Below are 16,817 nucleotides of genomic sequence, written 5' to 3' on the forward strand. Positions count from 1 at the left end.
CTCTATCCCCAACTCTATTTTAGCAAAATAAATCCTTCCACTCCCTCTCATTAAAATAAATTTACATCTGCAGTAAAATGGCAGGAGGGATGCGTTTATTTATTTGGGGAAACCAATACGGTCTGACTTTTCAAAGAGAGCGGTTCTATTGTGACTGGGCTCGGAGAAGGACAGTTGGGAATCTCCCCCTTCTTCGCGAGGCGCTCGGCTTGCAGATATTATTTAGCAGAATTAGCTGCAGACCATTTCTACCTTCGCCTCTTCTGCCTCTACCCCCTCGCAGGGGTGTTTTCAAATAAATAGCAAGGCATCTAATGGTGCTAATAGATAGTTATATGGCTACATCCCTGCAAGAGCAAATAGTTAATCTGGGGCATTCTTCATTAATGCTTGAGCAATCAGCGTATACGGCAGCTTTTAAGCGTGTATCAATGGCTTTTCATTTTTACGATCATACGTTCAAACTGTTCCTATCGTAGGTCCTGCTAAAACCGCTTTCTCTTCTGATTTCTGCATTTGTCAGGACGGTATTAATGCTTTTTTTCTGCATATGTGAATTAATCCTGTTTACTTTGTCAGATTCGAGACAGGAAAGCCTTTTTTTTTTTTTTTCCTCAGGAAATTCAACATCAGCAACAATCTGTGACTATCCTACATTTTGCACCCCCACCTTCTCCCCCTCTGTCCCCGAAAGGTGACCTCCTCGGGGCCGGGTGGCCGGGTTGTTTGGGAACCAGAAGGCTGTTGCTCTCCTTTTACCGGGGAAAGCTTCCTCTCCCCATCCTCAAAGCCTTCCCCGGCCTCAACTGGTCCCCGCTTCGGGGAGAGCGAATTTCGCCCCGGCAGCCTCGACGGGGATGCCGCAGCCTCATCTTTTGAGACCGAGCCTCCGAGCATCCCCGTCCGTGGGGGCTGAGCAGGGGGGGAAAGGCACTTTTGGGGGCTTTGGACACCTTCCCCATCCCCTCGGCACCTGCGGCGAGGGGGACCCCGATATTTCTGCGGCACAGAGCCGGGGGCAGCGGGGAGAGGTGCGGGGCGCTGAGCCCTTTTGCGGGGCCGGAGGCGAGCGGACACGGATGCGTGGCTGGGAGCTGGTGTTTCTCCCTCTCTTTGAGAAGGTTTTGGGTGGTTGTTTTTTTTCAGGTTTTGCTTTTTTTGCTTTATTTTTCTCTCTTTTTCCTCTCCTCTCTCCGTCCCCCGGCCGGTCGCGGTGTATGCAGAGACGGGCGGCTCTCCCGCGTCCTTAGGGGGTCTACCCTCGGCTGCTGCTCTCGCCGCGCCTACAGGGTGGGTGACAGAAAATTCACGTTAAAAAGAGACAAAAAAAGCGCAGAGAAACAAAGTTGAAAGCGGCCGGACGAGCCCAGGCTCCCCGCGGCGCTGCGCGGCGGGGGGCGAGGGAGAAGCGGGACGGCTCCGGGCCGGGGCCGGGACCCCGCTGAGGGGGCACGGGGGGTTCCCAGCGCCCTGCCGGCCCGGTGGAGCCCGGTAGAGCCCGGCCGGGCGCGGAACCTCCGCGCAAACCCCGCGCAGGTGCGGCGGATCCGTGAGCGGCCCCGGCCTCGCCCTACCCCGGTCAGGGAGCGGGGCGGCGCCTGCCCTCGGGGTTGATCCCCCTCCTAACATCGCCCCACTTCATTTTTATTCCACTTCTCCCCTCTTTCACCCCCTTAACCCCCTCCGTGACGGAGGGGGGGGGCTCCCCAGGTGAGGGCAAGGAGGAGGAGGAGGAGGAGGCGGCGGGGCGAAGCGCGCAGCGCCCTGCCCCACACCGCCGCCACGGCCGCCACCACAGGAGGCGGCGGCGGCGGCCTCTAGGACCGCGCGGGCGTCGTCGTCGGCCATGGCGAGGCCGCGCAAGGGCGGCGCGGGCCAATGAGGGCCGTGGGGCGGCGCGCGCGCTGCGGGCCACTCAGGCAGCCCCTCCGTCAGGCAGGCGGCAGGCAGGCAGGCAGGCAGGCAGGCCGCGCCGGCCCCGCCGCGCAAGGCGCCCGGTCGCCATGGCGACGCGCGCCGAGTTGCAGCAGCCGTGTCAAAGTTCACTCCCTCCGCCAGCGGGGCCAGCGGCCGGCGGGGAGCGCGCCCGGCCGCCCCTCCCTCCTCCTCCTCCTCCTCCTCCTCCTCCTCCTCCTTCCCTCCTCCTCCCTCTCTCCCCTCCCTCTTCGCCGGGGGGGGCGCTGGGGGAAGGGCTCCCCCCCCTCCCCTCACACACACCCCTCCCTCAGCGCGCCCCCCCCCCCCCCCAGAGCGATGCTGCGCGCTGGGTTGTGATCCTTCCCTCTCTCCTCCTCCTCCTCTCCCCTCTTTATCATCCCGGCCGGGCGCTGCGCTGCCGAGTTGACTCCTTCCCTCCCTCCCTCCCTCCCTCCCCCCCCCCCTTCCCTCCCCTTCCTCCTCCTCTCCCTCCCTCCTCGCAACCCCCCCCCCCCCCCCGCCGCCCCCCTCTCCCCCGCCCGCGCCGTGAGCACCGGCGGCGCGGAGGCGAGAGCCCACTTGCGAGGCGGCACAAGCAGCATAAGGCAGCGCGGCGGCACCCGAGCACCACCACCGGCACCCCGGCACCGCCACCGGCACACCCCGGCACCGCCACCGGCACCCCGGCACCCGCCACCGGCGACCGAGCACCGGCAAGAGCCCGAGCAGCACCACCGGCACCAGCAGCACCGGGAGAGATCGGCCACCGGCAGGGAGATACCGCTGATAATAATTAATAAAAGAGACAGCCCCCCCACCCACCCGCACGCACCGAGAGAAAATTAAAAAAAAAAAAAAAAAAAAAAAAAAAAGGAGGAGAGAAAAGAGAGAGAGAGAGGAGGCAGAGAGCAGCGCCCGGGCGGAGCGGCGGAGAGGAAGAATTAAAGCGAGCGAAGGAGGGAGGAGAGACAGAGCGGAGAGAGAGAGGAGGAAAGAGGAGGAAAAAAAAAAAAGCCCACAAAAACAAAGCGATCGCAGTTGATGTTGCTGCCGCAAGCTGGACTTCCCAAAACTACGGCGAGACCGTCCGCTCTCCGCGCCGAGAAAGTCTCCTCAGCTGTGCGTGCTTTTTTCCGCTGTGTGTGTAATCTTTAACCTTTTATTCATTCTTATTTTGATGGCTTTCCTGAATGGCTGACTGCGAGCTTCCCTGGACCTGGCCCCCCCGACACCCGCCTCTCCTCCTTCAACTCCTCTGCTGCAGATCAGCTCTAAGAGAGAGAGGGGGAGATCTCCGAAGAGATTTTTTTTTTTTCCTCCCTCCTCTCTCTCTCTCTCTCTCTCTCTCTCTCTCTCCCCCTTTTCTCCCCCAACCCCCCCGGCTCTCTCTGCTCTCCTGGAGCCCCGGCCGCCGCCGCGCCGCTCGCCCCCCCCCGCGCCCGCACCTCCGCCGCCGGCCCCGGGAGCTCCCCCCGCCCCGACCCCGCTGAGAGGGGCAGAAAAAGGAGGAGGAGGAGGAGGAAAAAAAAAAAGGCAACAAAAGAGAGAGTGGGGGAGAAAGAGAGAGAGAGGAGGAGGAGGAAAAAAAAAAAAAACCAGACTGCTGCAAAGCTGAGCTGAAAAGCAAAGCAAACAAACTTTGAAAATAAAGGGGGAACAGGAAGTTTGGAAACGGTGTCCAATAGATATGGCAATGGTAGTCGGTGCGTGGCGAGACCCCCAGGACGATGTGCCCGGAGCTCAGGGAACGCAGCCTTCGCAAGCCCCGCCGGTGCAGGGACCCCCGGCCGGGGCCCCGCACACCCCACAGACCCCGGGCCCGGGGGCCCTCCCAGTACGCCAGCCCAGACCAACCCGCCAAGCCAGCAGAACCAAGGAGACAAACAGCAGCAGCAGCAGCACATTGAATGTGTGGTTTGTGGGGACAAGTCTAGTGGCAAACATTATGGCCAGTTTACCTGCGAGGGTTGCAAGAGTTTCTTCAAGCGGAGTGTAAGGAGGAATCTCAGCTACACTTGTCGTGCCAACAGGAACTGTCCCATTGACCAGCACCACCGCAATCAGTGTCAGTACTGCCGCCTCAAAAAATGCCTCAAAGTTGGCATGAGACGGGAAGGTATTGGGATTTCATTTGTTTTGCAATTTTTTTCACTCACTGCGTTTTGCTTTTGTTTTGTTGTTGGTTTTCCTTTTTCCTTTTGAATTATTATTATTATTATTGTTGTTGTTGTTGCTCCTCTTATTTTTACCCCCCCTCCTGACCCCCCCCCCCCCCCCCATCCCTCGGCCAGCTCCCTCCCCCCCTCCCCGAATAAACAGCCAGAAAGTTTTCTCGTAATGGAAGGAAGAGGTGTCGGCGAGGGTGGGCAGGGGAGGCAGGGGCTCTTGCATGCTTCCCCCCCCCCCCCCCTCCCGCGCCCGTAATTGATTTGTGTTTGTTTTCATTTTGCTGATGGAGGTTTATTGCCAGTGGATTTTTAGTTTCACGCCGCTTTGCGAGCGAGGAAACGGTGGCTCTGACGCCTGCTTGCTTGTCCTTAGTGCTCCGGGCTGCATGTCCAGCGTCGCCCCCCGGCCCCGGCAGCCCCCCGTGCGCCCGGCTGCGCGCACCCACCCACCCGCGGAGCCCCCCGGCACCCTGCCTTAGCTCGCGAGTTGTTTTTTTTTTTTTTTTTTTTTTTTTCCTATAAACCCAGGCGGTTCGAATTACTGCTACAATGGAACTCACCCTACCGAGGCTCTACAGCACTCCACTGTGGATTCCCAGCCGGATTTTCCTCCTTTAAAACCACAAATACACGCGTGCACAGCCCCGCGCGTGGGTGCGCGCCCGGCCGCGCCGTGTGCCCGCTTCCCCGCCGGTTTCTTAGCTCACTTTTCTCTTCTCCCCCCTCTGCCCTCGCCCCTCCGGCGGAGGCAGGGGCCAGAAGGGGAGGCTGGGGGGAAAAGGAGCAGCCCAGAAGTAAGTGAGGGGTGCCCGGCTTCTCTGCGAGCCGAGCCTTTGTGATATAAAATTAGAGGAGAAATGTGAGCCTGCCGTTTGTCAGTGCGTGCTCCGGGGCTGGACGCCGCTATGTAGGTTAAGGGTGAGGGGGCTCGGGACTTGCCGGGCTCCTCTTCTTTGTGTTTCTGCAAGAGTAACTAACCTCGTAACGCGGGCGAGAACAAATATAAATCAAGCACGTTTTAGGCGTTCGCCCTCCTCGCCGTCTCCCTGCCTCCGAGCCCTTTTTCTCTCTCCCTTTTCTCTCGCTGTCACCGTGGAAATTTATTAACAAAATGAAAGGCCCACTTTCCACCGGCAGCCGAGGAAGGTGCCGCCGGATAATGCCCCCGGCCCGGCGGGGGGACCTGCCGGGGGTGGCGGGGGCTGCCCTGGCCGCCTTCATTTTTATTTTTATAAAAGGGCCGAGCGAGGCTGGGGCCGGGGGTGCTGGGAGGGGGGACAGCAGCAGCAGCGGCGCCCGTGTGCTCGGGGGGCGAGAAACACGGTTGGGGGGACCGTGCTCCGGGTCTTGGGGACCGTATTGCCGGTGCCCCCCGCCCCCGGGCCGCCCCGCACCGATGGGGGGCACAAAGCCGAACCCCTCGGAGCCGCAGGAGGGGTGGCTGGGGGGGGGGGGACGAGGGGGGGGATCCTGGGTTTCCCAGCGCCGGGGCCGCCGGCCTGGCTCAGCTTTGTTGTTGCCGGTGCTGGAAGCGGAGCCCCCGGAGCCCCCCCCCGGCCCCGGGTCAGCCCGGCAGGCAGCGGCACACAAAGCGGGCTGGGTTTGAAGCGAGAGGGGCAATTCAGATATTAATAGCTGTAGTTTCTTCTTTATTTACTGCAGCGGTCCAGAGGGGCAGAATGCCACCCACACAGCCAACTCACGGTCAGTTCGCCTTGACAAACGGGGACCCTCTCAACTGCCATTCCTACCTATCCGGATATATCTCCCTTCTTCTGAGAGCCGAGCCCTACCCCACCTCCCGCTTTGGCAGTCAGTGCATGCAACCCAACAACATCATGGGCATCGAGAACATTTGCGAACTGGCAGCTAGGATGCTCTTCAGCGCGGTGGAGTGGGCCAGGAATATCCCCTTCTTCCCAGACCTGCAGATCACAGACCAGGTGGCCCTGCTCAGGCTGACCTGGAGCGAGTTGTTTGTGCTCAACGCTGCCCAGTGCTCCATGCCCCTCCACGTAGCCCCGCTCCTGGCAGCCGCCGGCCTCCACGCTTCGCCCATGTCTGCTGACCGAGTGGTCGCCTTTATGGACCACATACGAATCTTCCAAGAGCAAGTCGAAAAACTGAAAGCCTTGCATGTCGACTCCGCAGAATATAGCTGTTTAAAGGCCATAGTCCTCTTCACCTCAGGTAGGCAGCGTTTCTTTGCTCTTCCGTCCCTCCCCCGGCCCCTCCGAGAAGTGCTCGCTCTTGCCAAGGGGAGCTGCCCGCAGCCCGGCCCTGCCGCGGCCCCCCCCGGGCACCCCGGGCAAGGAGAGGGGCTCTGGGGGGTCCCTGCGAGGCCTCGGCTCTCAGCAGCCCCCCTGCGAGGGAGGGCGAGCGAAAAGCTAAATAATAACAGCTACGGCGACGAGGAAAAGACGAGCAGGGGACCCCCCCAGCCCCCCCGGTCCCTCGCTGCATAGCGCTGGGGAAGGGGGAAGAGAGGGGGCGCGGGGGGGAGGCACCCATTCGCCACGAGAGACTGCGCTTTTCCCATTGAAAATAATATTTTATTTAACAGTGTAGCTCTGGGTTGTTGCATTTAATGACACGCATCCGAACAGCAGCAAAAAATCTGTTTGATGTTGTTAAATACGAGTCGTCCTATCAGGGAAACCCACTTTAAAAAGAGGATCATTTTATGGGCAGCCAAGAAGGGAAAAGAAAAAAAAAAAAAAAAAGCCCTGCAGGATTAAAAAATTGAATTAAAAAAAAAAAAAGTTAAATGCGCAAAGCTGAGTTTAAAATATGTTCCCTGCCATCCCATAAAATAAAATAAATCAACTTTCCAAAGAGCTGTCTCTGATTTAAACAGAATGTGGCAGTGAGCAGTTCTGTGTCATTTAAGCTGAGGGGAAAAGTTTGCATTTGTACCCAGCAGGAACTGCAGCGTCCAAAGCGAGTAGCGGGTGCGAAGGGATCATTACCATAAGTAGACAGGGACAGCATGAAAAAGTGAGAGGAGAAGAGAGGAGAGGAGAAGAGAAGAGAGGAGAGGAGGGAGAGGGAAGCTGCCGCTCGGCGGTGCAGTCCCGGGGTGGCACAAGCCCGCCTCTCCCGAGGCAGGGCTCGAGGTGTTTCTTGGATAATCAAAGAGAGGGGGGAAAAATATGTGTCAACTTTGGCTGCCTCGAAATAGTGCATGAGTTATAAAGCAATAATTGAGTGCGTTGTGAAATCTAATTAGCTTGCACTAGAGTTTAACCTGGGTGAGTAATAAACCTGATATTAACTCTGGAGGCTAAATATTTTTTTTTTTTTTGAAAAAAAATCTGCTCGCTAATTTGTGCAATACGTTATCTCAGATTGCTAACTTTAAGGCTGCAGCGGCAACCCACTGTGCTGGAGCCCTAGAAGTTTGGGGATTGAGTTTAAAAATACATATATTTATTCTGTAATTCACTCGAAAGCTTGGGAAAGTGGCCACGCGATAAACATATGAATGGAAGCAGGACCTGTAAAATAATTACTCATCGGAGTTTTTTAAAGCCTGATATCAGGAAACAGGAAAAAAAATGTAGTTTATGTGGGAAAAGAAGGGCTCACAATCCGTTCCTTGTTGTGTTAAAGGGGGTCTGGGGAACGAAGTCATTTTCTGGACTTTGTCCAGGTTCTGGGTCGTGACCTAAACTTCCTTTTATATATTATTGCTTTACACATAAAAAACTTCTCCCCCCCCCCCCCCCCCCCCCCCCCAAGCACTCGTGCTAAAGTCCTGAGGTGATCGATGGGCAGGGCGCCCCTCGCCACGGGGACACGGGGATCCCGAGTGGGGCTGCCTGGCCGTGGGGCGCTCATTTGATTTTCTGTCGCTTTTTAGGATGCATTTTCCTCTCCCTTCGCCCTAACGCCCAGCGAGAATCCCACACACGCTCCCATGCGGCCCCAGGCTCTGGCCAGCGCACACCCACGCCCGAGTTTAGCTGAAACCCTGCCTTTCTCCAAAACCCCACTATTATTATTTTTTTTTTTTTTTAGCCTTCTGAGAAAGCAATCGTCCGATCCTGTCGTAACTGTTTAAATTTATTGCTATTTTCCAAATGTGAGGCCTGGCGTGTAAATTGCCTCCCAACTAGATAAACGGTTCTTGTTATCTGATTCTGGGGAGATAGCCCCGTGCACAAGCTGGGTTACGCATGCGGCTCCTGCAGCACCCCAATAACAGCCACTGATGGAAAGCAGACGCACAGAGATGCATATAATGTTTGCTGCTGCCTCTTTTTTTTTTTTTTTTTTTTTTTTTTTTTTTAAATCTGGGTTCTAATGACTCGCAGAATATGCATGTGTTAGCCCTGTGCCTAGGAAAGCCACAGGGAGGTCAGGTCACAACCTGTGCTCTTTCAGCACAGACGTCTCTGATTTAAAGGGAACTTATTGTATTTTAGCGTATCAGAAAAAAAAAAAATGTCCAGACCCTATCAGGGAGTTTTCTTCTTGTAAGGGCCTTTAGGTTTAAAAAGAAGAAGAAGAGGAAAAAAAAAGAGGGGGGAGTGGAGGGGGGGGAAGAAAGAAAGAGAAAAGAAAAGAGGGGGGAAAAAGAAACAGCTCAAATGAACAGAGAGATCACAGTTTGCATGGCTGCCTCTGAATAGGCTAAACTGACAAGATCAGTTTTAAAGGGCCACTTAAATCAGTTTCAAAGACTGAAGAAAAACGCGTTGTCTTCTTTGGGGGAGAATCTGTTGCTGGATCCGGGGCGCCATTATCCTTGGCTGGGCCAGTTTTTTATTATTATGATGCTGATTATTATTTCCATCGCTATCAGTAGTGTGCCTTCCCATCGCATGCTCAGGCTCTCCGCGCTTATTTTCCAAAGGTGGGGGAGGAAGAGAAGCTGCCTCTCCCCCCTTCGCCCCAAGCTTTCCCTGCCCCCGGCCTTGCCCCCAGGACCCCGAGGCAGGGACCTGGCCCGGCGGCACCTCCTGGTTGTGGGGTGCAGCCCCGACCCCCGCTCCTGGAGCTGCTCTCCATCCTAACGAGACCCTCCAGGAGAGAGAAACGCAGACGCACGCAGCAAAGAGGGAGATTGTCCCTTTTGGTGAAACCCACTCAGGCTCTGGGGGGCAAGGTAATGGCGCACTTCATTCTAGCGAATTAAAAAAAAAATCAAATTAAAATTAAAAAAAAAAAACTTTTTAATCTGATGATTGTTTTCTTTTTTCTTTTCTTTCTTTTTCTTTTTTTTTTTTTAATACACTTTCTTCTAGATGCCTGTGGTCTCTCTGATGTAGCCCATGTTGAAAGTTTACAGGAGAAGTCACAGTGTGCTTTGGAAGAGTATGTTAGGAGCCAGTATCCCAACCAGCCAACACGATTCGGGAAGCTATTACTACGTCTCCCCTCCCTTCGCACTGTCTCCTCTTCTGTCATAGAGCAATTGTTTTTTCGTCCGTTTGGTAGGTAAAACCCCCATAGAAACCCTAATCAGGGATATGTTACTGTCTGGCAGCAGTTTCAACTGGCCTTATATGTCCATTCAATAAAATATTCGAGAGAGAGAAAAAAATAAAAAATAAAAAATAAAAAATGAGAAGGGAGATGAAAGAGAGTGAAAGGAAAGCAAATGACATTTGGGTTCTGGTTGTTTCTTAAATTTCCTTCTGCTAAGAAAGGATGTAAAAGGATGTTACAAGTTTGCTAAGAGAAGACAGGAAAAAAATTAATGGACTGTGAATTTAAAAAGAGACTGTCAAATGAACTTTTACAGAATGCATTAAAAACTCCCGTGTCGTTCAGAAAAAAAAAAAAACTTGCTACTTATCATTTTTTTGTAAAAAATAAAAAAAAAAGAGAGAAAGAAAAAAGAAAGAAAGAAAAAGGAGAAAGAAGAAGAAAAGAAACGATGGTGGGCTTTTTCTTTTTTTCTTTTTTCTTCTTTTTTTCTTTTTTTTGGGGTAAACTTTTTAAAAAATTCTCGCTTAAAGTGCATTTAAAGGAAATTTGGAGAAAATTAGCAGAATGGAAGAAAGTAAGTCTTTTTTTTTCCAAATTATTAATTGTCCTATGTGTCTATGTACCTATAGCTGTTCTTTTTTGTATTTTTCTGGTTTCAAACCAGTTTATTCTGTGGTTCTATAATAATTTTTGATATAATCTTGGCTTCTTTAAAAAAAAAAAAAAACTGTGTATCCTTAAAATATATGTTCTGAAAGAATTAAAACTGAGTCCACGAAAGTATCATAGGAAGAAAGGAAAAGAGAAAAAAAAACCACTCAACAACACAATGATGGAAGCGCACTTAAGGTGGTGACCCAAAATCTAGCTTGAAGCTGAGAGAGCTATAATTATATAGACCCGAATGAACCACACGTGTCATATAACTCCCCCCAAATCTAGGTTTTTTGATATTTCGGACAGAAAATGAACTGTGGGGATTTATTATAGGTAGAAGGATTCGTGTCCAAGACACACTGCGGTTTTGATTTAAAAGCAAACAAACTAGCAAAGTGAACTTTTGTAATTTGAATTGGGTTCCACATAGTTCATCATGAATTGTTATTAAACTCCTCTATCTGTTTGTATATTTGCAAGCCCTTTGTATTATAATAATTGTTGATATTTTCCCTTTTTAAAAAATACCATTGAAATCAGCATGACAAAATAACACTGTTGGCACTTATAGATAACGTGATTGATTCAGTATCTTAGAGTTTACAGTTTTGTGTTTAAAAAAACTGAAGGTTTTTTTTTTAAGTGCAACATTTCTGTATACTGTAAAAGTTATAATAACTGAACTGTTTGGTCGAGTCTTTGTGTGTTATATTCCAAGGAAAATTGAAAGTATTCAGAAATTAAAATATTATTTGATATCTGAAACTTGTTTGGCTGTCATAAATGTCTTTCAGAAACCGCATTACTTCTCTATAGTTTGCAGTCATTTAAGTCCATAGGCGATTGATTTGTTTACTTGTCACAGTAAGTTTGTAGCAGATGTACTGTAGTGTATTTACCTGTTTAATTCCGGGATGGGGGTGGAGGACTTAAGTTCGTGGTTTATCTATGGTTTTAGGAAGTACCATGCTGAAATGGTAAACCATCATCCCCCATTCATCTAATCCTCATGTTAATTAAAAATGGATTTTCTGGAAAAAGAGAAAAAAAAAAGGCCCTTATTTTTGTCACACTTAAGTGCCTGCGTAGGAAAGGTATTGTTGTGAAAAAGTGTTAGAAATCTGGAGATCAGTATCTATTTTATGATCAGAATGGGGCGAAAAATCTTTTGTAAATGTCTGACATACGCGCACAAGATCATTCAAGCAAGGTAATAGCAGTATTGTAAATATAGGTCAGTTGTTTGCAATGAGTTTTCTTTAAGTACGTGTGATTTTTTTATAATACTGTGTAGTTGCCATCTATCGTTGTCATTGAGAGGTCTTCAAATGGAGTGGCTTTAGCTTCTAGCACCGAGGACTCGGTTTTTAATGTACATATACTCTCAAGTGGGTTTGCTTTTTTTTTTTTTTTTTTTTTTTTTTTTTTTTTTTTTTTTTACCTTAGACTGTGAAAGCGTGACCACAGGTCATCTCTATATTTTGCATAGGGGATGCATGCCCGTGTGTCTGCTGGCACACACGCCTGCGGAGGCGGCCGGGCATCTTCCCTGGGTGGATGCCGGGCCCTGCCCGCAGCCCTGCCCCGACCGCTCCCCGCCGCTGCTGGGAGCGCGATCGCGGAGCGCCGGGGCCGGGGTCCCGGGGGCGGCCAGCGCCGGCCCGAGCAGGAGCCCCCCAGCCCCGCAGGAAGGCAAGACTGGAGGCAAGACGCTGTGCTTTGCCCAGGGGGGTGGATTTTGGTCCGTGTGGTCTGCGTGTCATTTATTTTTTATTTTTCTCTCCCCCCCCCCCCCCCCCGCCCGCCCTCTCTCCCCTTGGTCTAGAGCAGATGCTTTGTATGTGAAAGCTTGCAATTTTGTTCCCGGCTGAGGCTTCCCCTCTCCCCTTCCAGCACACGTTACTACACCATGTTGTGGTTTCACGAGAAGAGAGGGAGGGAGGGAGGGAGGGAGAGAGATCATTCTGTAAAGTCGAATTAAAGCCTGATCTTTGGTGCGTTCCAGTCAGACACATCTGTACTGGGGGCTGAGGGGCGTGTGACTGTGAATTTGAGCAGAGTTTCACATCTGAATCATGGCTCCTTTTCTATAAATATATAAATATATATAAATATATAATATACTATTATTGCAGGGGATTGCTGACCTCTAGATTTAGCTTTTTCTATTGCAAGTGCTATCCATGTGAGTGTGTGTGTGTGAAGTTTTTATGCTTACTAAGAACACAGGATCTTGACTTGTTTGTTTTGTGTTAGTTTATTGTAAACAACCATTTGTTGTAAATTGTTATTGGCATTAAATTATAATTTATGATTTTCAAATCCAAAACATTCTCTGCTTTTTATGTTTTAAAGCCTGTAAGCTATCTCTGTATTTATAAGTTTCTTGCAGCAAGCTTTGGTTCACAGAGAATAATAGTAAACAGAAAATGCACCAGGGTTAAATAAAAACACACACACACACATGCACGCACACACACACGAGCCCCATGTATATATGTTTGGAATGCTCAGAGGAGGATTTGTTTAGGGACTTCAGTTAGTTTTAAGTTTATAGCATTTAAAGAAAGTTTTTCTTTTCATGCTGAGTTAGAACAAAAGATCTATCCAAAGATTGAATTGGACAAAAGAGGAGGGTTGGGTTCGAGAAGCTTGTTCTATGTGGAATTGAGATCTTTTTTTTTTTCTAAGAGGGGAAAAAAAAAAAAAAAGCTGCTAAACATGGCGACTCTTTCCCTTTAAGCCTCTAATTTTTTTTCCCTTGCCGTTCCCCCTCCTAACCTTCCCTTTTTTTATTTTTCTCCTTTTTTTTTCTTTTTTTTAATCCGATCTTAGTTCGCTTCATTCCTTCCCCACCACCCCTGCCACCGGCGCGGGGTCTGGCGAGGAGGAAAGCCCCAAAGGCGACCCGGAACGCCAGCGAGAGCTGCACCAGCCTCCCGCGGTGCAACCACCACGGCTCGGGCAAGCTCTTCTTCCCCCTCCTCTTCCTCCTCCTCCTCCTCCTCCTCCTCCCTCCCCGCCGCCTCTCGCCCAAACCTTCCCCGACCCTCCGGGCTCGGGGGGCGCGGAGGGGGCGCGGAGAGGAGGCGGCTCTCCCAAGTTCAGACAAAAGCGGAGGGCCGGGGCGAGAGGAGGCGCCTGGCGGGCGGTGCCAACCCGCCCGTGGGGCTGCCGAGGCCGGGCAGAGCCCCGAGACCCGCGGGGGGCTCCCCCGGAGGCCGCTCCGCCGGAGGCCGGGCTGGGTCGGGAGGGATGGGTGGAAAGGAGAAGGGGGGGGAGGAGGAGGAGGAGGAAAAGCTCCGCGGCCGCGTAACTCCCCGCGTGGGAAAGTCCGCCCCGGCTCAGCCTCCGATGAGCTCGGCCTCCAACATGGCGTCCGCGGCACTTGCGTGCGCGCTGCGCGGAGCCTCCGCGGCCTCCACCGCGGGAGGCCCCGGGGCGCTGCGCGGAGGCGACCCCTCCGCGCAGCCCGGGGGGGGGATGGGGAAAAGGTGGGGGGTGCTTGGAGATGGGGGGCGCCGGGGGGTGCCCCAGCTCGGGGGTCGGCGGCTCGGGGTCCCGCGGAGAGTGCGCGAGCCGCGGAAGGCTCTCCCCTCCGGTGAAAGCGGAGCGGAGCCGGAGTCACTCCGGGTGTGAGCCCCGGGGGGGCAGCGGGGAAGGTGCCTTAGGAGGCAGCGGGGAGATGGAGGGGCCGAGGAGGAGGAGGAGAAGGAGGAGGAGGAGGAGGAGGAGGAACGGGACGTTGCGAGGCTCTCCGCGCCCGCCGCCGATAACGAGAGGGCTGGGGGAAGCTGGCTGGATTTTATTTTTATTTTAATTAAAACTTTAGTGAGTCCTGGGGATCGTGCTCGCTTCGCTTTGCTTTGTAGGGTGGAAAGAGATACACGGAGAAATGCAGGCCTTGTCAGGATTTATTGAAGTTGGGTTTAAAAAACGTGCTTCAGATGATTTTTCCCATTTTCTCAGATTTCAAAGGCTCCCCGCAGTGCGGCTGCCTAATTAATGGTGAAATTCAACTAAATCTAATTATGCAGTAATTTTAAAGCAGTTAGTCCTGGGCGCTGCTTTGTAATAGGAACCCAGTTTTTAAAGTTTGCTTAATGTGTTGGTTTAGGGAGCTGGGGAGGAGAAGGGTGTAAGAGGCAGAGCGACCTTTTTTTTTTTTTTTTTTTGCCTCCCCCCATCTTTTTTTTTTTTTTCTTCTGTAAAGCGAAGAAATGCGAAATTTAAATCCAAAACAGGCAGCGAAAGGGAAGGAGAGGGGCTGTGTTATCCCCCGTATGTGATACGGGTATTGAGTGAGAAGCACCAGCGAAAGTGTAAATAACACAGTAGTTAATAGGGACCATAAAGGTATTCCTGGCCTGCGCATTTCCAAGTGCCAAGCTGTTTTAGAGAGGATCTTGAATCCCGCGGTAATAAAGGGGCAACGGAGACACACAGCGTCTCTTCTTGGAAAATAGAAACCAGATTTTGCTATTGAACATCTATTGTCATTAAGAGGAGAGGCTTGTGCTCGCGAAGTTATAAATCTTATCACCCTTTTGATAACACAGTTGTAATCAGTTAGCATCGCATTCAAACCCAATTGTAAAACTGCCTAATTTAATATGTCATACATGTCATTAAAACTTTATTTTTCCCCCTTCTCTTTCGCTCTCCCATCCCCCCGACGTACAATGTCAGCAGCTCCGCCGGGGTAAGGCTGGGGCGGCCGGGTGGGTCGGGGCGATGCCCGCGGTGGGATGCGCAGGGCTCACCTCCTTCCCAGCTAGGTAATCGGAAGCGTTTATATCGTATTAGAAGGAGTAAAAAATATAGATGGGGGGGCGGGGGGGCGGGAGGCGAGGGAGAGGAAAATGAAATCCTTCTCCTTGCTTCACAATTGCAATCGCTCAATGAAGTTCTTTGAAAGAAACTTGTCTTATGATTAGCTAAGCAAACACATCTGCTTTCCTAGTTTGGGCTTAGCTAATTATCAAAACAAAGGGGCCGTTTCTTCTTCTACCTTGCTGGAAAGAAGATGTTATTTCAGGAGTCCCGTCCCTCCTCCCCCCGTCCCCCCCCCCCCCCCAAGCAGCCCCTATCCCAGCCCTGCCCAGCGCAGCACTACGCTCGTTTTAGTGGGATCACCGATGGGGAAATGAGTTTGCGCACCCCTCTTCCTAATGTTAAGCTTTATCATTACCTTCCTTGGAACAATATTTTTCCACCAAATGTCCCTGCGGCAGGGCGGAGGGTGGAGGTGGGGTGGGAAGGGAAGGGAGGAGGGGGAAGGTGGTTTTGAATTGCGGACCAACTTCGCAGCTATTTGAATCAAGCCTGCACTCGGTTGATTTTAGTTGACAGAGCGTGTGTTGAAGCTGAACTCTATAATTTGCACTTCTGTTCTTTTATTAGAGTTGGACAACGAACTAATGAGCTTTCCCCCAGCACAGTGTCACTTGTATTTATTTTCTTTTGGAAACTTTTAGATAGAAGAAGTGTTCTTGAAAAAGGGCAGAGGCGGGGGGGGAAGGTTTCGCGTTTGTGGTTTGTTGGTTTTGTTGTTTGTTTGTTTGTTTGTTTCTGGAGTTGCGGAGAATCTCCCGAGGGTGTGCGCCTCCCTGTCCCCCGCTAAAAGCGACCCAAGGGTTCTTGGAGGGGGATGAGCTCCGAGCTGAACGCGAAATCCGGCCGCTGCTGTCCTTGGCATGACTCGGATGGTGGGAAGGCAAGGCAGAAGCGATGCTCGCAAGACACCCGCAAAAAATAATAATAATAATAATAATTTAAAAAAATCACTGCTCCCTAAGCGGGGCGGCGCGGGGCGGGCGCGCTGCGGTGCGGGCTTGAGCCGGATTTGGTCCGAGCTCTGCCGGAGCGGGTTAAGTTTAGAAAAGCCAGAGGTGGCTTTAATCGTGTACCTGAAAGACAGCGGAATGGATTTTTAGAAAAATAGAAAGGTTAAAAATGATAGTGGGGAAAAAAAATAAAAAAAATAAAGCACAAAGGAAGGATTTCCACACACACACACACACAAAAAGCAGGGCGAAATGTTTGTCACTACGTGGCCACCAACGCGTGAGACTGAATGCATTGCTCCGAGCCTGCTCGATCCGTGCGAGTCGTGAGATATTTTGAATTTTGATTCCAGTGTGTTTGCTTTGAACCGGGCCTTTCGGTTTATTAAGGCAGGAAGAGGAACTCAGCAATCCTCTTTGAAACACGCTTGGTTTAACTATTTTACACAAGTTTGCCCAGGTCCCTGGAGATTCTCCAGTTGAAGAAGATTGAAATTAGAGTTAAAAGCTGGCGGGGGGAGCGGGGGGTGGAGGGCGAGTGTGAAAGAGGGTGATGAATCTATTGTAACTGCTCTCCTGTATTCTGATGTTGTCTTACGGAACAGAAATGCGCGTATGGCGCCGTTTGATCCATCCGCACGTCTCCCTCTGCATCCGTGTGCATGTCCTATACACGTATCTATATGGCTGCACGCACACGAGTCTATAGGCCACGATTAATATTCCGAGAAATGCAGGAGAATAAGCCGGTGGTCGGCGTCCATGCCGAAAGGCGCACAATGACTGTCTCCCAGCAGCTTTGCTCCCAAACTTTGCCTTTTCTTTGTTTTCTTTTCTTTATTCTTTTCCATCT

At 51.6% G+C, this 16,817-nt stretch overlaps 1 protein-coding gene and 1 long non-coding RNA gene across 2 annotated transcripts; one reads left to right on the plus strand and one right to left on the minus strand.

Moving 5' to 3' along the window:
• Positions 1–75: 75 nt before the first annotated feature.
• LOC118251971 (uncharacterized) lies at positions 76–1,793 on the minus strand. The gene is made up of 2 exons (XR_004780001.2): positions 1,575–1,793; positions 76–1,283 (listed from the first exon to the last, which is right to left on the minus strand). It is a non-coding gene; the product is annotated as an uncharacterized LOC118251971 (long non-coding RNA).
• Positions 1,794–3,438: 1,645 nt separating this feature from the next.
• On the plus strand, positions 3,439–10,943 carry NR2F2 (nuclear receptor subfamily 2 group F member 2). Its single transcript, XM_035554706.2, is given in 4 exon segments — positions 3,439–3,725; positions 3,728–4,033; positions 5,748–6,275; positions 9,335–10,943. Coding segments are annotated over 4 exon segments (1,152 nt in total). The 5' UTR covers positions 3,439–3,604; the 3' UTR covers positions 9,532–10,943.
• The last annotated feature ends 5,874 nt before the right edge of the window (positions 10,944–16,817 follow it).

Source organism: Cygnus atratus, chromosome 11 (genome assembly GCF_013377495.2).
Source record: "Cygnus atratus isolate AKBS03 ecotype Queensland, Australia chromosome 11, CAtr_DNAZoo_HiC_assembly, whole genome shotgun sequence".
In the NCBI taxonomy this organism is placed as follows: domain Eukaryota; kingdom Metazoa; phylum Chordata; class Aves; order Anseriformes; family Anatidae; genus Cygnus; species Cygnus atratus.